This window comes from Ursus americanus, chromosome 3 (genome assembly GCF_024610735.1).
Source record: "Ursus americanus isolate L20-20 chromosome 3, mUrsAme1.1.p, whole genome shotgun sequence".
NCBI classification, from domain to species: Eukaryota; Metazoa; Chordata; class Mammalia; order Carnivora; family Ursidae; genus Ursus; species Ursus americanus.
In genome coordinates this window covers 45,535,169-45,557,613 of record NC_142129.1, presented here as the reverse complement: position 1 = coordinate 45,557,613, position 22,445 = coordinate 45,535,169, and the positions used below count along the sequence as shown (strand labels likewise).

The following is a 22,445-nucleotide window of genomic DNA, read 5'->3' as shown; positions in this document are numbered from 1 at the left end:
TCTTTGATACACAGAAAAAACACTCCTTTATTTAACTCACTTTACATCTGCATCTCTGTTTATCTAGTTGACTGAAAGAAACACTCTCCTGGAGGTGGAAGAGCTCTCTTTGAGATGGTCTACCCTAATAGCACCTTGTGGCTAAGCTTCCAAATCTTCAGGCCAATGAATTTCAGAGCCCCAACAATCTGGATAACTGTCCTTTCTTCCTTCCCCACTTTGCGCAGTGATGACATAGTGGTGGCCAGGTTGGTCGTCCTGGCCACAACTTGACCTTTGGTGAGGAGCTTAGTTCTTGCAGCCTCAGTTTCCTTATCTGTAGAATGGGAGTGTTGTAAGGGTTAATGAATACATGTAAATCGCTTATAGTCTGGGCGCCTGGTAAGGTTAGCTTCGATTATTATTTCGCCATTCCTCTTTCTGTCTTTCTCATCTTGTGCTTTTGTGTGTAGCTTTCTTTGTCTCTGTATTTGTTTTCTACCCTTACTTCTTCATGGCCTTCCTTCGTTTTGCTTTCATCAGTTTCTTCCTCTTCTCACTAACTACACATGATAGAAAAATGCAAGCATGTTTTGGGCCATGCCAATGACATGAGCAAAAACTTGGAGTCAGAAGTGAACAGGGTGCAGGGAAGAGACTGTCGGGAAAAGAGGTGCTCAATTCATGTGTGGGGTGGGCCAGATGGAAGCAGACCGATGACCCGGGCCCTTTCTCTGCTCACCCCTCTCGGGTGCTCAGCCCTCCCAACGTGCATGTGCGTACGTGTACATCACTCCCTCCTTCTACTGAATTCTCTCGCTCCACCCAGGCCTTGCAGGATATTCCTCTCTCCTTATATGGAATATGGATGAGGAGCAGAGCTCCAGAAAGTTCCAAAAGTTGAAGAGCAAATCACCCGACCCCCACCTGACCCCACATTCCCCATCCCCTGTCCATCTCCCTGTCCCTTCCTCATCCGTCCCCTTCCATCCCTTTCCTATTCCCCACCCCTCCCTTCCCCAGCCTCCTACCAGCTTGACTTTTCTCCATAGTACTGACCACTGGCAGGGTCCATATGTACTTGTGTGCTTGCTTTCCCCTTACCAGCTGGAAACACTCCCTCTCGGGCTGGGGGCAGGGATTTGTGTCTGTTATCCAGCAGACACCCCCATGTCCAGAACAGGGCCTGGCCCAGCGCAGGCTGTCAGTGAATATTGGTTGAAAGCACGTGCAGCAGACATCTCCTGGCCCTATCTACCTAAGATGGCACATTGTCTCCCCACTCCCCACCCCACCCCACAGTCTGCCCTCGGCCATGGCTTGTTGCCCCTGTGTTAGTTGCGTGCAAGCCCTTCCAGCTAAGGGCCCTGGCCAGGGTCAGCAGACTGTGCCAGAGAGATGGAGCGTATCAAGGTGTGCCAGGCCCATCCTCATTCCCCATCTGGCCAGCAGGTGTGGCTGGGCATTGCTGCCCAGTGTCTTACACTCGAGGATGGTGGACGAGACACATGCCCCAGATTACTTTTCTTGTCTCAGCTTCTGGTGTGGTGGCTCTCAAAAGTGGACTGCTCTGGACATAAGCAAAATGGTTTCCCAACACGCCCTTTTATGTCCCCCACCGTCTGTAGGCCAAGGCTGCACCACAAGCACCCTCTTCCCATGTACACCATGTGTCCAAGCGTGTTCTTGCAGCCGGCAGGCTCCTTCCGCACATGCCTACCCACCCCATGAGATCCTGGGCACCAGGACCAGAAGTCCAGGAGGCTGAGTGTGTCCTGGAGGTACGGCCAGGACACCTGTGCAGGGTATGGCAGCACCCCCACTGCCCAGTCTGGGTGATGTGGCCCATTTCCAGTTTCTCTGCCTGTCGTTGCTTTTTGCATTCTTATCAGTCCAGTGGGCATTTGCTTTGGAATAAGACATTTTTGCTTTCCATATGCAAACCCCTCTTTTTCCCTCATCCTCTTTGACTTGATAAAAATGTGTTAGCCCACTTTTGCCCACTCTTTTGCCGTCTTTCCGGCAGCAGAGCCTGGTGGAAAGAGGTAGGTTTTGACAGCAAACCCAAGAGGGACTCCTTGCTTAGGCCACACACCGGGGGAGTGGCTTGGTCAAGCTCCTCCTCCAATGTAAATCATGTGCTAACGAGTCTGACCCCCACCAAGTGCTTAGCTCTTATTAAGTTTATATTTTGTCTTATTCCAAAGGACATATAATTCAAAGGAGCTATTCTACGTGACTAAATGGCTGCTTCTGGCATGTTAAGTCCAGAGAAATATTCCTTTTGTGTTTTGTGGGGAGAAAAATAAAAGCACCAGTGATCACTGTACATACTAGTTGGGTATTTTTCAAAGTTCTAAGAAGAGGAAACTGTTTAGACAGGCATCTTTTCTATTCAGCAAATATGGCCTGAGAGCCAGTTACGTGCCAGGCACTACCAGGTACAAGAGAGACCGTGGGGACGTAAGAATGAGAGCTCTGCTACTGGGCAGCTTTCAGCCAGAATGGTCTTGCTCCCCCTAGGACATCTGGCAGTGTCCAGAGCATTTCTGACCGTCACAGCTGGGATGTGCTGGTGGGGTCTCCAGTAGAGGCCAGAGATGCCGCCAGACATCCTACAACGCCCAGCCCAGGCCCCACCACAGAGAGTTACCCAGCCCCCGTGTCAGTAATGCCGGGGTTGAGAAAACACGCGCTAAATGATGGAGGAGCCCTGGAGGTTGGGCGGGGGGGGGGGGGGGGGCGGCAGGGAAGTGTCAGAAGAAGGTCCGTGCTGATCGCCCTCATAAACCCAAGAGGAAGTTAGTGCAAGAATCTATCACTTTACGCGGTGGAGAGATTCCCAAAAAGCTTTGCGGCAGTCACTGTTTTAGACATTAAATCCATTTTAAAGGTAGTAAGACGGCTGCTGAATAGACAGATCTGGGGGTGAGTGGCGCCCTGGTGCCGTGCAGGCCTCTCAGGGAGGCCCGGTCTCCTGTCACGGAGCGGTTCCCCTCAGCTGGTACGCTCCCATCTGAAAAGGTTCACTTCAAGGTCAGTATTTCATCTGATCCTGCAAGAGGGAAAAGTCCAAAGTTTAACCTAATTTCTCAGGCGTTCAATGTCACATGATTATGGGAACAGCAGGAGATGACAGGCAGGACCCTTGGCTGAGCTCGGGAGGCCGAGCACTGCTGAGCCTCCGGGTGACCACAGGCAAGCTGCCTGCCCTCCAGCTCTGCGGCTGACTCTGGGCAGTGGCCCCCCAAACCCAGTGACTTGTAGCTGGAGGTGACTTGAGCCACTTCTGGCCCCCCTCTTCTGTGCATATAAAGCAACGAAGGCAAAACTGCCTTTGACCCGAGGAACCCTCTTCAGATGAAAGTAAAAGAATAAAGTTCTCGTATTTATGTATATTATTAATAGGAATAGTAAAAAAGACCAACGGAGGTGATAGACTTTCAGTTTATACCAGTGACTCTCTCTCAGGGTCACTTTACCCCCTGGGGCACATTTGGCTCAGTCTGGAGACCTTGGTGGTTGTGCCAGCCTTGGGGTGCTGCTGGCCTCTAGTGGGGGGACGCCAGGGGTGCTGCTAAACGTCCTACAATGACAAAGATTGGTCCAGCCCAAAATGTTTACCATGCCCAGGTTCAGAAACCCGGATGTATAGTGACGTGGAAAAGCAACACTTGTCAAGTGTCGCATCACCAACAGCACCGTCTTTTTCTTGCAGTCTAGAACCCGGTCCGCGCCGATTACACACTTGGATGGTGTCTACATTGACCCATCAAAACATGCTTGTTATGAAACCACCAGGGAATTCTGCCTTCCAGACTCAGCAGATCTGAGACAAATAACATCCTGCTCATTTAGAGTCAAGTCAGGGGATACTCGCGGAACGCCTGAGAGTTTTCTTGACAACCCTGGCTCTTGTTTTCACTAAGTGGCCATTCCTGGGCTATTTGTCAAACATACCTTATCTCCTGTAATATCATCTTTTTCTGTTTGGTGTGGTTTTGAAATTCCAGGCAGACCATGCCCAGTATAATGGTCTTGGACAGACATTCTTCCTGTCTGGGGTATTTTCTTCCTGTCTAGGGTATTTTAGTTACTGCCCTTAAGTTTGCAAAGTGTTTTTTTTTTTTTTCTGAAAAGATATTCCTGAAAATCAATAAACTTCACAGAATGGAAAAAGCTGATCAGTGATTTTTCAAGATATGGGGTATTTCACTGGGAGAGTAGCCATCATAGCTCAACCCCAAATAAAATGGGTTCAGAGAGTGACCTCAACATTACATAGAGCCCACTTGTCTAGAGATTGTCCTTGTGGACCCAGAAGAAAATTGAACAATATATCAGCCATGAAAATAAACAGTGGCCCATCACAAAGAGGAAATTAGGCAGTGGGCCTAAAATAATGTTTAACTAACTTTACGTTCCCCTCAGTCCCCATTTTGTTCTGTTTCTGTGGGAATGTGTATTTGTGGGGACACAGAAGTTATTTGCTATTCAAAAAAATGTCTGTCCGCATTTGTTTGGCTGAAGAAATGAGATCGAAGGCAGTGGGGATATATCAATGAGAAAGGGCGCTGGGAAATATGGGCAGGGCTAATACACATGAAATGCAATTTTGATATGCACAATTATTTTTTTAAATATTGGCAAAAGTGAAATTTTAGAAAATCTATAGCTGGCATAACCTGTATTTTTCCTGTAGCATTCAGTAGGCTAGTTTCTATTTTGTCTACGTAAAGTTAACATTATAGCTAGTTTCCAAACTTCTAAATATTGTATTTTCATTTTTACCCAAAAGTATGGAGATATTTCCAATGTGATTTCTTATCCACTGGAGATGATCCAGAAAAAAAAATCGTCACTCCTTTTTTGCACGACCTGCAAGGAAAGAATGCCTTTCAAAAACCAAGCCCACCCTCACGGGCCTTTGGCTATGCTGTTTCCTCCTCTTGGAATGCCCTCTGTCAGTCATCTGCCACCCCAGTCAACATTACTTCCCCACCAAACTCCATCTTTCCCAGTCTGGTGAACTCCTATCCATCCTTCAAAACTCTGTTCAATTAGGATTTTCCCCAGACTTCTCAGAAGTAATGTATTAAAATCCCTGTTATACTCATCTTACAGATGAGATGCTTGAGTGCAGGGAGGGCTGTGCTCCTTTGATGTATTTAACTTCGTACATCCAAGGACTAGTACAGTGCCAGGTTCGAAGCAGGCACTCAGCATGTAAGTATGGAATAAATGAGTGGATAAAGAGTGGGTGGATAGGTGGATGAAATAGGAAATACTTCATCTCTCTGACATCCTTTTCCCACTAATCTGTAATGCCACTTCTGAGATAAACCAGTTCTCCACACAGGTGTGATTCAGTTCCTGACCTTTCTGCTGTGCACTACCGGTCTGTTTGTCTATCCTGCAGTGTTTTACTTTTTTGTAACTATCGATGTCTTGATATATGGTCAGATGTGTTTTCCTACATTCTTCTCCTTATTCAAAATTTTCATGGCTAGTCTTTTGGCTTTATTCTTCCGTATGGATTTTAGGGCCATCTTGCCAGGTTTTGTGAAAAGCACCACAGAGATTTTGATTGAAATTGTATTGGATTTATGGATTTATTTGGAGGATAATTGACGTATTATAATATTGAGCATTGCTATGCACAAATATAGAATATTTCTCTTCTTATTTATGTCCTTAAAGTCTTTAGTTATTTTCTAATTATTTTAGATTTTGCTGTAAATGAAGTCTTTAATTTTATTGTACAATAAAATGAATTATTGCTCTGTATAGTAATGCTGCTGATTTCTTCATGTTGCTCTTATATTAAGCAAACTTGATGGCCTGTTTCCTCTTTCAATTATATATCTCTTTGTCTTGTTCTATTCTGCTGGCTAAACTCTGCGGGATAACGCTCAAGAGAAGCATTTATAGACAGCCTTATCTTTTTGCTGACTTTAAAGGAAATTATTCTAATGTTTCATTTTTAAATGTGAAGACTATTACTTGTGTATCAGAGATGCCTTTAATCGTCTATTTTTAGGAGAGTTCCCTCTGGTCCTAGTAGCTAAGTGCTATTGTTATGAATGGATGTTGAATTTTATTGATTGTTGGTGTTCTGATTTTTGAAATGATTATGTGCTTTCTCTCTCGATTGTTATTGTGGTGAATACTAGTGATACGTTATCTACCTTAAATTCCTGAAATAAGCCCCCTTGGTCATGACATTTTAAAATAATACTGCTACATTTAGTAGGATTTTTTTTTAGGATTTTTACATTTATGGTCATAATGAAATTGACCTATAATCCTACTTTCATGTTCTTGTATAGTTTTTGAGTCAAAATTGTATTCATATAGCGAATTCTGGGCCTTTTTTTTTTTTTCTCCTCCAATCTGGAATAGTCTATACTGGTTAGAGATGATTTGTTTGCTAAAGGTTTGATAAAACTTAAGAAAATCATTTGGGACCTTTAACTATTTGAGGGTAGATCTTTACTACAGATGCAGTTACTTAATGGATATAACTGAATGTAGGTTTTCCATATTATTTGGGGTCATTTTTATAATTGATATTCTTTAAGAAAATTATCTATGTCACAGAACTTATAACTTTGTTAGTATAAAGCTAGCTTCTCAAGGTTTGTGTTTCATATCTTCATTGCATTTGCATTAGTTTCTCTTTATCACTCGTGTTTTTCTTGATCAGCCTTGCCCAAGCTTTGCCTATTGTAGAAATCTTTTAAAATCACCTTTTAGGTTTTTTATCTTTTCTTTCGATCTCATTATATTCTGCAATAATCTTTATTATTTTTTATCTCACTTTGTTATTTTTCTAGCTTCTGAAATAGTATACTTAGCTTGTTAATGTTCAACCTTTATTTTTAATATATTCATTTAAAGTTTCGGTACTCCATAAGGAGTGTTTTCTCTGTCTTTCAATTTCAAATATTTCTATTAAGATTTTTTTTTTCTTTGCTGAATTTGTAGAATTGTTTTAAATTTCCACATATGCTGGGGTTTGGCTGTTGACTATAGGTCTTTAATTTTATTGCCATTTATCAGAATATGGTCTCTATCATATCAATTCTTTTCTATAGGTTGAGGCTTGGTTTGTGGTCAGTTTGCATAAACATTTCACGTGTTGCTTTAAAAGAGTACATATTCTATGAATTGCTGGGTATGAGGTCCCTTTTATAGCCCGTATATTAACTTTATCTATTTGATCTATTAATTTCTGTGAATAGATGTTAAAATCATTATGATTATGGATTTATCAATCTGTCCTTGTAATTCTTTTCACTTTTGCTTTATATTTTTTGAGACCGTGTTGTCATGTGCATTACAGCTCAGGATTATTATATCTTTAGGGTAAAATTAAATCTCTAATTATTATGTAATGACCATCTTTATCACTAATAAAGAAAATATGTTTTTTATATCAAGATATCTATTTGGGGTTTCTGTTGGCTAGCATTTGCTACATATGTTTTTTCTATCCCTTCACTTTCAACATTTCTATTACATTATGTTTTGAGTGTATTTCTTGCAAAGGTTTTTTTGAATATCTGAAAATTTCTGTCTTTTATTTGATGTTAGGGCCATTGATATATATTGTGATTAGAGATGCATAAGGATTTTTCTTTTTTTTTTCCCCTCCCTGTATTTACTGTGCTGCTCTATGGCTTTGTTTCCTTCTTTCTTGCTTTTTATTGGCTTGATGAAATCTTTATTTCTTTTTCCCTGACTCAATAGATTCCATCCCACTCTTTCTGCATATACTCAAAATTCTAATACATGTGTATTTAACTTAAAATCTTCCTCAGTTAATTAGCAGCTCTACTTACATACCCCAAATGATGAGAACTGCAGAATGCTTTAACATTTTTAAGCCCCTCCAATCTCCCATGCCGTTTTCTCCCTTTGTTTATAAGTCCCCTGAAATTAGCCATCTTGCTGTTGTTTTATGCAGACACAGCTTGATTAGATCGACCTCTGTTGCCAGTTTCTTGCTCACCGTGGCTCCTTGAATCCTGTTCTTTCCCACTAGGTTCAAAATGCTTCCCACAGACGTATATATCCCATTGTATTTCTCTGACTAAGGATCTGTGAGTGAACACTCTTAGCATTTGTCTGGAAAATATCTTTACTTCATCCTCACTCTTAAATGGTAATTAGCTGGGTATAGAAGTTAGGTTGGCAGTAATTTTTTCTGAGCACTTTGATGAAATTTTTCCATAATCTACTAGCTTCTTTTTGTTGAAGAGAACTGTTTTCATCATAATTGCTGTCCTTTTATAAAAACAACCTGTTGGGTGTTTTTTGGTTTTGGGGTTTTTCTGTTTTTTTTTTTTTTAAGGATTTTGCTTGTCCTTTGGAATTCTGCAGTTTCCATATGATCTGTATAGGTTAGATTATTTTTTAATTTACCATGTTTGAGACTCACTTCGCTTTTCTGAATCTGAAGATGTGCTTTTACTAAGTCTAGAAAGATCTCAACTGTTTCTCTTTTTGAATATGCTTCCATATATGACCCAAAGCCCAGCGTCTCTCAGCTTTTCAAGATCATCACTCCTTCACTTCCTTCTCTTCTTCATTTCCAGTCTCTTGTATATATTGCATCAATTCCAACCACAAGTGAACATGCCCTAATGTCTTCCATCTTTTATTTAAAAAATAAAATAAAATTCTCCCTTATCTCCATATCTCCCTGGAGCTATTTCACTGCTCTGCTGGGCATCATAGCCAAACTTCTTGACAAATTTTCCTACACATTTCTCCACTCCCATACCTCCCATTTATTCTTCATGTCACTTAAGTATGACTTTTGCCCTCACTGATCCAAAGAGACTGCTCTTGCCAAAGTTACTAATAACTTCACGTGTCTGCATCAGTGTTCAGTCCTCATGTAACTGGACCTCTTCCCAGAATTGAACATGACTGACTACTCATTCCCTAAAATACTCTTCACATTTTGGCTTCTGAAGAGCTTGACTCTCTTGCTTCTAAGTGTTGGAGCACAGAGGGCTTGGGTTGAGCTTTATTCTCTTCATTTTCTACCTTCTATCCCTAATAGTTTTTACCCATTTACAAATTCTAAGTACCATTTATTTGTCAGGGGTGGCCAAATGTATACCTCCAGTCCTCTCTCCTCCTCTGAGCTATTGAATTCTGTGTGAATTCCTGCTTGAGCTCAACACATTTAAGTTTAAACTGGCCAGAGCCGAATTCTTGAATTGCTCCCCCAAAGAGTGTCTTCCTTATCTGAGCAAATGTCATCACCATCCACCTGGTTTCTAAATCTAGAATCTAGGAGTCATTCTTAATTCCTTTTTCCCTCAAAGATCCACATTTATTCTATCATGAAGTTTTATGAATTCGGTCTTAAAAATAAACCTCAAATCCATCCACTTCCCATCTCCAACTCCAGCACCCTGATCTTGGCCTCTATCCTTTCTCAACCAGAAACTACTAACTAGTTTCTGAATCTCTTTCACTATGAATACTCTCCCATCTGTTCTCAACATGGTGGTCAGAACATCTTTTTTTTTTTTTTTTAATCATCTTCCTACTTAAAATCCATCAAGAGTTTCTTATTGGACCTAGATAAAAAGAAAATCTATGCTCATTAATAAAACCTTCAAGGCCCTTTCCTACCTTCAACCTCAGATATGTTCTCTCCCCTCAGTCTGGTGTTCTGGCCCCCTGGCCCTCTCATTCCTCAGTCACACCAAGCTCTTTTGCTCCTGCAGGGCCTCCGTAGATTCCTTCTGCCTGGAATGCTCTCCAAGCCTGCCCCTACCAGTTTGGCTCTTCCCCTCCTTTAAGCAGCATGAGGTTGTTTTCCAAGAGAAGCTTTTCTGACCACTGTGGATAACATTGGGGCCTCTCTTAAGTCTCTCTAGTAACAATTTCTTTTTTCTTTTATAGCCCTTTCCACACACTTTTTTCTTCTCTTTTGGAGTTGTATGATTTTATTTTATTTTATTGATATTGCGATTTCAACCATATATTAACTAACCATCAACTTTGTTACCATAACTAACCAGCACCATCCCTTTAGAGCCTTTCTAGTAAAATAATACTAAGAAACCTTTGATTGCTAAATTTAGAAAATCTTCAACTGCCAACAGAATGCCTTACTGAGGGATTCTTTAAGGACCACGATTAATCTGAGTGGGCCTCTAAATGAACCATGGCATCTTGGCTCTGTGCGAGTGCAGGCTTTCCCTGGGATCGATTCTCGGCATTCCCACAAGGAGGCTTTGTCATATCTTAGTGCATTCCCTTACAGCACAATTACCCATTTTTAGTAAAAACAATTCTGAGAGGGTTTTTTTTTTTTTCCATTGTTTTTCAAAGCAGAAATAGTATACTGGACAGTTTGCATGTGACAAACTAAAATACCAAAACTTAGTTTCATGCATAGGAACCATGGTCATAAGTTGTTCTTTTTGATTTTTTAACTTGCTTACTCTGTCTGCCTTTACGAATCTATAAGTTCAGGAGGAGGGCACCAGGTCTGTTTTGTTTGCCGCTCTACAGATATGCAATTAGTGTCATATATAAAGAAAGACCTCAGAGTGATGCTTTTTTTGTTTTAAGTAGAGCTCTGATGAGTATCTTCCCAAATTGTACCCATAGTTGTCATCCTCATCTTTTTTTGTGTTAAATAAAACTAGCGTCCTGAGTCACTGACCTCTACCTCTGCAACTAATAATACACTATATGTTTATTAATTGAATTTAAATTAAAAAATTAAAATTAAAAAAAGTAGCAGACTGGCCCCCCGGTCTGTTAAAAAAGATAACACTGTATTTATTTGTTAATGGAGGCTTAAAACTTTGAAAGTCCTTAGTAATGTTTCATAATACTTTAATTTCGTAAAAATTCAGAACATTTCCACATGGGTTTGTATGTCTCCAAGTAGACTGTCTGTGGTGGTTTTTGGCTTACCATGGCCACTTCTGCTTTCAAGGAATCTCCTAGTTCTGTGTCTTGAAGCTCACTGGTGCTAGAGAACATGTATTTTTGTTTTGTTTTGTTTTGTTTTGTTTTTGTTTTAAATCATGACTTAATACATGGTCCGGTCACAAGAGGCCCTGTACCTGAATAATTAGAGGTAAAACCATCCTTACTTCATAATATTCAAAATATTTAACTGGCTGGGGCACCAACCAATCAGACTCACACCAGAGCCAATCAGAAAGGACTTTGAAGTTACACACCCATAGGCCACACCCTGTGTGCTGAGTCCGGACCCTGTCTCTAGGGAAGGCAATTCTGTAGACCCTACATTTTTTTACATCCCTCATTTTTTTAATGCCTGGTTTTTTGGCTTTAGGTTTGTTTTTTGTTTTCTTGTTTTCTTAGAAGTGGCTTAAACCCTTGGAACCTTTAATTGTCCCATAATCATGTCTTATTTATACCTGTCTGGATATTTTACACATGGAGCAACTTTGGTCAAAAGGATGCAGTAATTGAGTTCTGCCTTCCAGAAGTTGCCTAGCTAAATGCAGGTTATGGTGACCGGCCCAGGCTATCTTGGGTTTGTCCACACAGTGCCTTGTTTGGGTTGGTGAGAGTCTCGTTCCTTAGCTGATGGCCGGCCCTGTAATCTCACTGTTGCTCCATATTCCTCTCTGACTCTGCCCTGGGGCACGGTGGATCCGTAGAGGATCTTCAGAGATCAAAGCACATCTCTGAAAATCCTCTAGGGTTTGCTCCGGTCTGCTTGTAACTCCACTTCACTGGGAAGAAAAGGCCCAGTGAGGGATGCTCACTCCCACTGAAGTCTTTCTTTCTTGACGTCATCTCTGTGTTTCACGTCCAAGGCCACCTGCCTTCAAATAACTGAATTTTCTGACATTCTTCTTCTTTTTGGATCACAGGTCCACACATTCCGAGGCCCGCATTGGTGTGAATACTGTGCCAACTTCATGTGGGGGCTCATCGCCCAAGGCGTTCGGTGCTCAGGTAGACACAGAACTTTCTTCCTCCTTGTTCATTTATATCAAGTGACATAATGTTGAGCTGGAGATCACTTCTCCAGAGTTGGGAAACAGGTCCAGGTTCACTCAAAATCTAGCTTTCTGGAAGGTTCAAGTCATCTCTCTGCTTAATGGAGAGACTGTTTTAGGTGTCTGCTGGAATGAAAAGGAATATCATGTTTATTCAAGAAAAGAAAAAAATCCAAGCAAGTACATTTCCTTATGCTCCTACCTGCCACCCAAAAGAGGCAACAGTCCTTAAAAGAAAAACAAATTGATTCCAATGGAATGGCAAAGATAGAAAAAGCACGTTTCTTTCCCACCCCCACTTTACTACAAAAGGCAAGCCATGAAAATAGAAAAACTGGTGACCCTTTGCCACACATCAGGCATTGAGCTAAGCACTTTCTATCCACCATGCCAGTGAGTCTCACCAACAGACCTTAAGGAGATGCAATTATTCTCCCCACCGAACAGATGAAGAAACTGAGGCTTAGAAGGAGTCGTTAATCACCCTTGGCCACGTAGTAAGTGGCGGAAAATTGATTCAGCTCCAGAACCCATGCTCAGAATTTTTCTGCTATCAGATTAGCTGTGCAACTAAAGACCTTGATCGGTATCACATATTTTCTACGCACTTTGAAACTTAGGTGTTTTTCCACCTAGAACTGGATGCCCACGCCCAGTGCTGACAGCACATAACACATCTTATTAAAATACAGCTAACAAAGGAGCAAAGAATTGCCAAACTAATGTGTAACTGGGCTTCCTAATTCATCTCGCCGCACTTTTTCTGGCAAGCAGTGCTGGCCAGAAGCAAGAGTGGCCTCCTGCGGTATACTGATTGGGTTTCCACCAACACCATGACTGATTCCTTTGCCAGGGTATGATTTTTTAAAATAATTCTTAGGAAGCATTTAAAATAAAATAAGCTAATGACACTACGTTAAGATAATCTACTGCCCATTTTGGCTCACGGGACTGTGGGACCTTACATCCTTTCTCTGCTTGGAAGGGGCTGCCTTAGTTTCTACTGTATAGACACAGCAATCACCAGTGGTAGTACCCAGATGGGTCAAGTAGTGCTTGTGTGTGTGGTTTAACACTACCTGCCCCCATCACAGACTCATGAGACAAGCAGCAAACAGGTTCAGAGGCAGCCTCTCCAAGAATGTTCCGGATACCCCCATTAACACAAAAGACCTACTCACCTGGGAGTTACAGAGCATCTCACGGCCCAGCCACTGAGTAAAGCAGTGGACTATCTGAATCACCCAGTGGTCATTAATTCACTGTCCAGATTATACCTGCCAGAAATATCCTAACTGCTGGTATTATCCAATTGGAGTAGCAAATCGGGCCAAAGTCAATATTATGAAAACAAAACTCAGGAATTTGGATTAGCTGTGAATAGCAACCTTCTCTGGGATAAAAAGGGTTTTGGTTTTTTCTGAGTTTTTTTTAGTAAAACATACTCTGAGGTTATAATGTTACTATTCTCCAGTGGCCACTGTTTGGCTTCATATCTCCTTTGAGCGGCAGGGAAATTGAAACCTGATCATTAACGGTTAGGAATAACCGTCACTGCCTCTCAACCCTCTATGTTTTACATATTTTAACTATTTTTTAAATGAACTAGACTTTATTTTATAGCATATGGAATTGTAGTAGTTTGCAAATACTGAATATTTTTATATATTATAAAAATCTTAATTTTAATAAAATGTCAGTATTTAACTCTGCAGAAACACACTGTCGCTTCAGATCTTAAAATGAAGTTTATAAGGACATTTGAAACAGAATTGTCACATAATCCAGCAATTCCACTTCTGGGTCTGTACCCAAAAGAACTGAAAGCAAGCACTCAAACAGATATTTGCACACCGTGTTTATAACAGCATTATTCACAACAGCCAAGAGGTAGAAGCAACCCGAGTGTCCATCAATAGATAAACAAAATGTGGTATGTCTCAATACCGTGGAATATCATCCAGCCTTAAAAAGGAAGGAAATCCTGTCATATCCTGTAGTATCAATGAACCTTAAGGACATCATGCTAAGCGAAATAAGCCAGTCACAAAGGGACAAATGCTAATGATTCCACTTATATGAAGTATATACAGTAGTCAAATTCATAGAAGTAGAAAGTAGAATGTGGGTGCCAGGGGCCGGGGGGGGGGAGGTTTTGGAAGACGAAGGTTCTGGAGATGGATGGTGGTGACAGTTGCACTTAGAAATGGTTAAAATGGTAAATTTTATGTTTTGTATACTTGATCACAACTTTAAAAATTGTTTTAAATGAAGTTTATAAAAACATAATAAAACTTACTAATGAAATAATAAGAATAGCTGGCCAGGTATCCTTACATTTTCTCACATATGTGCTGTTTCTTTTATTTAACTTGCATGTAGTGTTCACCGCATTTCAGAGTTTACACAGATTAATTTAGTTGATCCTTATGATTATCCTAGGAGTAGATGCTGTTATCATCCTTATTTTATAAAAGAGGATCCAAACAAGAAAACAAACCAGTTCTGTTTAGTTCAGTTTGCCCAAATCTACAACTACAAATTGATCCATCAAAATACTATTTACTTGAGCTTTATTGAATTTCTCATGTTCATAAAGCCAAGATGATTTAGACCTGGCTTTTTTCTTTGGAAGGAGGGAAGACAGAGAATTCAGCCTAAAAATTACATGAAAATCATGTAATGATTTTCAAAAATCATTTTTTGATAATTTTATACAAGTTTGGATTTTCTCAAATTGTTGGTGTGGTTAAGTGCTTTTTTGTTAGACAGCTGATTACAATTGTCATTAATATATGTGTGTAAAATATATATGTTTTGAATAGAAAGCACCAACTTTGAACAACTTCAGCATTAAATTTTTATTTTTCCAGAATGTAGCCTTGTTATTGTTAGAGAAATTCTGTCTGCAGATACCAACTGCTAACAAGGCTTTTAATGTGTTCATTGAACTTAAACGTACCTTTTTAGCTTTGGATCTTGATATGAGTTTTATAAATAATTATTCAATCATCACATTACATGGCATTGTTCGAAATTGTAAATTCTCAGGTACTCCTGCCAGTATCTAGTTAGACATTATTTTCACTCACAGGTGTCAAAATAAGGAGAGTAGAAAGAACATTGTCCCACCCAAAGTGCCCAACAAGGGGAGGGTACTAGGAACTATGGGCAACTCTCCAGGAAAAGGAAAAAAGATGCCGATGGTCATGGGTCCCTTAGACCAAAGATTAAAGATTCCTACAGAGAGAGTAATCATGTCTTGCTCAAAAGGAGAATCCAGGACTTTATAAAAACAACCTAGCAAAAGTCCTAGGTACCCTTCATGAGCCAAGACTAGCTCTGGGAATCCAAACTCAAACACCTACACGTGGACCCAAAGGTTCCAAGTCCCAAAAGAGAAAAAAAACCATACAAACAACCTAGCGAATCACCAAAACTATCTCAGTGAAATGTTCTGTTCTTATGGTCCAGCAACAGAAAAGGCTAAATGAGAAAAATGGAATTATTCAAGTTTTGTGAGTAAAGATGGCTTTCATACTCAGCTTGTGGAGAGTGTTACCTCTAAATGGGATAGATGTTCCAGAAAGATACAGCAACCCTTTGGGAGCTTTCAGTTTTATTTTTGGTGACATATAATTTGGGCTGGGCTTTGACAAAAGGGCCGGGCAGGGCTAATGTGGCTTCTTTGTTTACAGACTGTGGATTGAACGTACACAAACAGTGTTCCAAGCACGTTCCCAATGACTGTCAGCCTGATCTCAAGAGGATCAAGAAGGTGTACTGTTGTGACCTCACGACACTCGTAAAGGCTCACAACACTCAGAGACCCATGGTGGTAGACATATGCATACGGGAAATTGAAGCAAGAGGTTTGGAAAAGACTCTTTGTTACAGTGATTTCATTTTTATCATTTGTTTTTACTGTTGTCAGGGAAACTTTCTTATAATTGTTAAATGGACTGTCTCTCCACTATTGAGGTTGGGGAAACAGTCTGACCCAGCGCGCGCATGCACGCGCGCGCACACACACACACACACACACACACACACACACAAGCCATATCCAGCCAACTACATCAGTTTCTGTTTTGTACCTAAACCTTGCACGTATGCATCCAGTTCATGTTTGCTAAGCATTTATTATGTGCTACACATTGAGGATATAAAAGTCACAGTTCTTACCTTCCAGAAATTCATACCATAGCATGCAGAATCAGAGGGGTGAATAAATAAATGTTAGGGGTGTGTGTATTCAAGACACCATGGAGTCACAGAGGAAGACGTTTCAATGTTCTTTGAGGACAATTCAGGAAGGGTTTATGGCAGAGATGACGTTTGAATTGAGCCTTAAAAAGTGATCCCATTAAATAAGGTAAAGAAACTGTTGATCAACACGTACATTCTCTACCGCAGAGAAATTCACTGCTAATATTGGTTCTGTTTGTTTCAAAGGAGAGTTAAAAGACTAAAAGATCTATGCAATGAAAAACCAAGAAGGCGCAGAAGAGGGGCGTCTGCGTGGCTCGGTCCATTGAGCATCCGACTCTTGATTTCAGCTCAGGTCATGACGTTGGGGACGTTGGAGCCCTGCATCAGGCTCCGCTCAGGAGTCTGCTTGAGATTCTCTCTCTCCCTCTCCCACTGCCCCTCTCCACCCATGCGCTCTCTCTCTCAAGTAAATAACTAAATCATTTTTTAAAAGATGTATTTATTCACTTGAGAGAGAGCAAGCAAGCAGTGGAATGGGCAGAGGGAGAGAAAGAATCCTGAAGCAGACTCCGTGCCAAGCGTGGAGCCCGACGCCGGGCTCTGTCCCAGGAGCCTGAGACCATGACCTGAGGCGAAATCAAGAGTTGGCAGCTCAACCAACTGAGCCACTCAGGAGCCCCAATAAATAAATATTTAAATAAAAGAAGAAGAAGGCATAGTAAATAGAAACGTTTCTATGAGAAGTTTCTTCACCGTAGACTTGAGTCACCTTCCTTTTATGTCTGCTTTGTTTGGCTACACTGCAGTATCACAACGTTCAGTGGTGTGGATTGAGTCTGGCTGGGGAGAATTCGGATTGCTGGATATAGCTTGGATCATTGGGCCATGTATAAAGGCCAGAGGCTTTAGCCATTTGTGCCATGTGGGTACTCTGCTACCGTTGGTATCCATTACTGTGTCCAAACTGGCGTAATATGCTCTACAGCTATTTATGCATTGCTAACTATTTCATTCTTTCCAAAACAAAACAAAAGAGGGCATTATAAGCTTGTTATCCCAAGCCTTTTAGAGATAGGAAATCATTCCCTTTTCCCTGCAGGATGAAAACTAGAGCTATTCTGTTCCCTTGAGACTTGCTGATTTCATCTCAAATTGCAAAGTGCCTGCTGCCTTTTGATCGCTGTGCCTGTCCGAGCTTAGTGGGTGCTTTGGGATCTGGTGAAGGTCTTGCTGTAGGGCCTGAGCTGGGTCAGAGTTGAGAAGGGGGTGCCCTGACTCTGGATGAGTAGCTGGGAATAGTATCCCTGGCTCCTGTTGTTTAGAGGGCTCTGCAATTTGGGGTCAGATCATCAGCCCCTCGGGGGCCTCAACTCAGGACCTCAGCTTCGCTGGAGAAGCTGGGACCGTCCCCTGGTGAGCCTCATCAGAGGCGACTGATAACTCAGGCAAAGTTAGCACCGTGGCTGATGTCTGCTGTGGTCCGTAGGGAGCGCAGCGCGAAGCATGCTTAGTGCAAGAGCTAGAACAGCGCAGACCAGGGATTTGTGCCGGGGAGTCCGAGCAAAGGGATTAGAGCGGCGGTGTTAGCATCCTGCACATGCGAGCAGACTCAGAGAATGGGCTGGAAGAAATTCACATGACTCCCACCCCCAGCTTCATTTTCACCTCTGCCAAAGTCTTACCTCATCTTCCATCCCTGGTAAATTCCTTCTTGTTCTGCAAAGGCTCTTTCATGGTCATTCGCTTCTGCATGATGTGGCAGAACGAAAAGATCACGGACTTGGAGTTAGACTCCCAGCCCGGTCTCACACTCGCTGTGGCGTGACCTTGGCCAAGATACCTGCTCCATCTGAATATGTTTCTTCACCCATAAAGTGAACGGAACCAGTCATAACGTGCCTGCGAGGGTTAAAATGAGCTGGTCCATATACATGACCTAGCACGGGACCCAACATATGGGACTCAACCTATGTTGTTCCTTTTGCCTTTTCTTCGAATGACCACCTATCCTAACTCTACCTCCAAACGTGTCTGTGTGCCCCCTGACTTCGCCCATATGTTTCAGTGCTGTCACAGAGACCCCGAACAACAGTGTCTCCAATAGACAGAAATCGATTTTTCTCTCCAGTAACGGTCCAGACCCTGGGAGCAGTCTAGGGCCAGGTGAGCAGCTCCCCAGGGGCAGGAACCCAGGCCCTGCAACTTGTCGTTCTGCCATCCTCGAGAGCTGCCTTCGTCTGCATGGTCCCGGCTGGTTACCACCCTCTCCTCTGCATTCCAACCAAGGGCAGAAAGCCGTGCTCTTTCTCTTCACATCCACAACCCCGGCACGGTACACATCCCTTCTGCCCTCTTCACATTAGCCAGAATTTACTGGCCATGGCTATGGACGTTGTTCTGCAAATAGAAGGTTCCATTGCAGCCGAGGAAGGGGAGAGCTGATATTGCAAGGACAGCCGGAAGCCTCTGCTACTCTGGCCAACTCCAGTCCATCCTTCATGACTTCCTCCAAAGATAGCTCTTCAGAAAGATCTGCCCCCAACAGCCAGGCAGGGTTAGTGTTCACCGTACTGCTCCCTCGGGCCGCTGCATCCTCGCCTGTGTTGTGTGCTGGTCACGACCAGAGTGAGGCAAGCTCATGTGTACCACCCACTAAAAGAGCATGACTCCAGGTCTCCTTGGGTGGGCTGACCCAGTTGATCAGTATTGGCAGCCTGGGCAACTGTACTGAGATGAGTTCTGAGACTGAGTGGGGCTCGATGGGAAACAGAGCTGAAGTCGTGAAGAAGGTGTCTGACAGTCCCGGGAGGAAGGGCAGCAGGATTTATGCGGTGCAATTGTTGTCTCTGAGGCAGACCTTTACATATGGCAGATAGCATATACGTGGTCCATGTTTCCCAAATGAAGAACAGGAAAGTATGTTATCACTTGCTTGACAAGAGTACCCTGCCCCCACTGTACCAGCACCTTGTTCGCTCGTTTTGCTGTAGCTAGAGTTCGATAGCAGCTCGTTTCTGACTTGCAAGGTCTGAAATCTGACCCTCTGTCCCTTCTGATGCTTTTGGGATCGGGCGAGGCCTTAGGACATATCTTAACAAATCAGTGAGATCTAGGAGCAGAAACCACATCTCTTTCTGGCTCAAATATACAGGGATCAAGTTTCCAGAATCATCACTAAAATTTTATTTTTCTTTTATCTGTATCATTTATTTGAAACTATAACCATTAAATCAATCCTATTTAGTTAAACATTGAACATATTATCCTATTTATGATTAAAGATAAAAGGCTGTAAAATTTAGATTGTTTCAATAAAATCAGGATAATACGCAAGCATCCACGTACGTGTGTGTTCCTAGCGCTGCACGCGGTGTGGCACTTGGGTTAAGATGATGCTGGGGAGTAAGCGTGTTCCTGCCTGAAGCAGCGAAGTCCCATCCAGCAGTCTGATGAACAAGGAAGCAGGAGACTGTGGTCAATGAGAATCTTAAACAGGGGCTCACTTTGCAAAGCCAGGCAGGAAGAAGACCGGATCCCTGAGGTCGCTACTGCGGCACAAGCAAATGAAGACAGACTTGCCTGGAAACTGAGACAGACAGGTCCGGCTTCTGACATGAGCATGCGTAATATACAAGAACACTGTATTTGTTCATTTCCTGATGGCACACAATGTAAATATGAAATTAGAGTCCCTTGTAGATGTTTCAGGAAGCTCAAGTCTGTCTCTTTTTTCAACAGGATTGAAGTCGGAAGGCCTTTACAGAGTCTCTGGGTTCACTGAACACATCGAAGATGTCAAAATGGCATTTGACAGAGGTGGGCTTGTGCACAGTTTTTTATAATATATTTTTTAAGGATTTTATTTATTTATTTGACAGAGATAGAGACAGCCAGCGAGAGAGGGAACACAGCAGGGGGAGTGGGAGAGGAAGAAGCAGGCTCATAGTGGAGGAGCCTGATGTGGGGCTCGATCCCGTAACGCTGGGATCACGCCCTGAGCCGAAGGCATACGCTTAACCGCTGTGCCACCCAGGTGCCCCCCTATAATATTTTTTTATTATGTTAGTCACCATATACATATTTTTATAATGATTTTTTATTATGTTATGTTAGTCACCATCATTGGCTTTTGATGTCATGCTCCATGATTCATTGTTTGCATATAACACCCAGTGCTCCATGCAATACGTGCCCTCCTTACTACCCATCACCGGCCTATCCCAGTCCCCCACCCCCCTACCCTCTGAAGCCCTCAGTTTGTTTCCCAGAGTCCAGTGAACCACGAGAGACTATGGGCTTGTGCTCTTTTGAAGGCCAAATGACCTATTCTTAGCACCCTTTCTCTTGGACCCGGATTTTATTCATAGTGGGGATGGGTTTCAGAGCTACTGAGAGCTGTTCCTCAGGAAGCCAAAGAATAATGGTTTACAAGTCATATAGTTCTCTGTCTTTCTGGGGGAGGTGTTCCCTTAAAAGTTGTGGACAAGTGATCACATGGGGAAGTGAGTTTAAAACACTTCTTGAATGGGCAGCCAGCATTTGGTGCCATTATGGGGTTCTTGATTTGGTTGCCCAACATTGATGGTCGGTCCGCATGGCCCCAGGGGTCCTTCTACACCCCCACCTGAGGATCTCAGTGACTCTTTTCCTTTCCCCAGAACTCCAAAGAAGAGAGCATAGGATGGGGGTATGCCCAGAACTGAAACAGGGGAAGCCAGTGGAGGTTTAGAACACGACTCTTTTTGTTATTTATAACTGTGACAAATGCTCTCTAGGCCCTACTATCTCTTAGGTCAAAGAACTCAGGAGTTCGTTAAAAGTACAGATCACCAGGGCCAACCCTGGGGACTCATTCAGAAGGCTAAGTAAGCCCAGAATCTGTATTTCTTTATTTTTATTCAATTTATTTAAACAAAAAACAGTTCACCCATTTTTCCCACCCCTCACTGCTTGTCTCCTGCAACCACCAACCTGTTCTCTGTGTCTATGAGCTTGGTTTTGTTTTGTTTTATTTTTCGATTCTGTGTATAAGTACAAGAGATCATACGGTATTTGTCTTTCTCTGACTTATTTCATTTAGCATAATTCCTCAAGATCCATCCATGTTGCCACAAATGACAAGATTTCACTCTTTCTTATGGCTGCATAACATTCCATCATATATATACCACATCTTCTCTATATTCATCCATCAGTGGACAATTAGGTTGCTTCCATGTCTTGGCTTTTGTGACTAATGCTACAGTGAACATGGGGGTGCACATATCTTTCCGAATTAGTGTTTCTATTCTATATTTCTGTTGAACAGTCTAAATAATTGCAGTCAAGCCCATCAAGGGATAAAGCCCCTAGCCTACTAGGTAGAACCTTCACTCTGCAAACAGTAGACAAGGTCTCTGATGATCTGGCCACCCTGTCTTTTCAGGCTCATGGTCAGTTCCTCTGCCCTGTGCACTTTATGCCCCAGCTATACTGAAATACACCTCACCTGTTTTCATAAACAAGTTCTTGGCTCACAGTGTTCTGTCCAGCTAGCACAGGTTCGCATCTCTGCCTGGCAAACACTTACCTATTAATCAGGTGTCACTCAAGTCTTTCCTCTTCCATGAATCCTCCCTGAGCACCCCAAGCTGACCTAAGAGTCCTGTTGTCCTTTCCTGTGTCCGCTCCCCCCAAGCATGTTTTCACGTCTCCAGCCTAGCAAGCTTCCCATTTCCTCGTAACTGTGGAGTTGCGTGCCTGACTCCCAGTCTGCCTAGAGAGACTGGAAGGGAGGATGGCTCTTCTTGTTTGATTCACCAGGGCCCAGCAAAGCCTGGCACATGGTGGGGTGTCAGTAGATACTTGTTAAATATGTAAATAACGGGAGCGGATGACCCATCTGCTGCACGCACTGTTCGTACGCCAGCTTTTTTTTTATCCTCAGAACGAAATTTGCTGGGACATTTGTTCTTTCTTTAAAGTCTCTATGTAAAAGAAAATGCTAATCATCTCGATATGATTGAAACTTTCTTATCCAAAAAATATATAGTCTGTGACAGTTAAATTGGACTGATTTTTACTAACGGTAAAACAAAAAGTCAAAAAATGTCTTCAGAATGATTGCAAACATGGTTAGACTATAACATTACCCATACATGAGGGAAGATCAGAGTTTCCCAGATTAAAGTCCTAAAGACAGAAGAGAAAGAACCAAGATAAGAGAAACGTCAGTGAGCCCGTGAGAGACGATAGAAA

General features: G+C 42.3%; 1 protein-coding gene and 1 long non-coding RNA gene across 4 annotated transcripts in view; one reads left to right on the top strand and one right to left on the bottom strand.

The window, feature by feature from the left end:
* Positions 1-22,445, top strand: part of CHN2 (chimerin 2) — a 283,809-nt gene that overhangs the window by 254,228 nt on the left and 7,136 nt on the right. The window contains exons 8-10 of the mRNA XM_045792953.2: positions 11,868-11,952; positions 15,695-15,868; positions 19,947-20,024. Coding sequence (XP_045648909.1) covers positions 11,868-11,952; positions 15,695-15,868; positions 19,947-20,024 — 337 coding nt within the window. The remainder of the gene's footprint in view (positions 1-11,867; positions 11,953-15,694; positions 15,869-19,946; positions 20,025-22,445) is intronic.
* Positions 7,614-22,445, bottom strand: part of LOC123789124 (uncharacterized) — a 43,575-nt gene continuing 28,743 nt past the window's right edge. For all 3 annotated transcript variants that reach the window (XR_006778682.2, XR_015723922.1, XR_006778684.2), the window contains one exon: positions 7,614-12,122. This is a non-coding gene — a long non-coding RNA (uncharacterized LOC123789124). The remainder of the gene's footprint in view (positions 12,123-22,445) is intronic.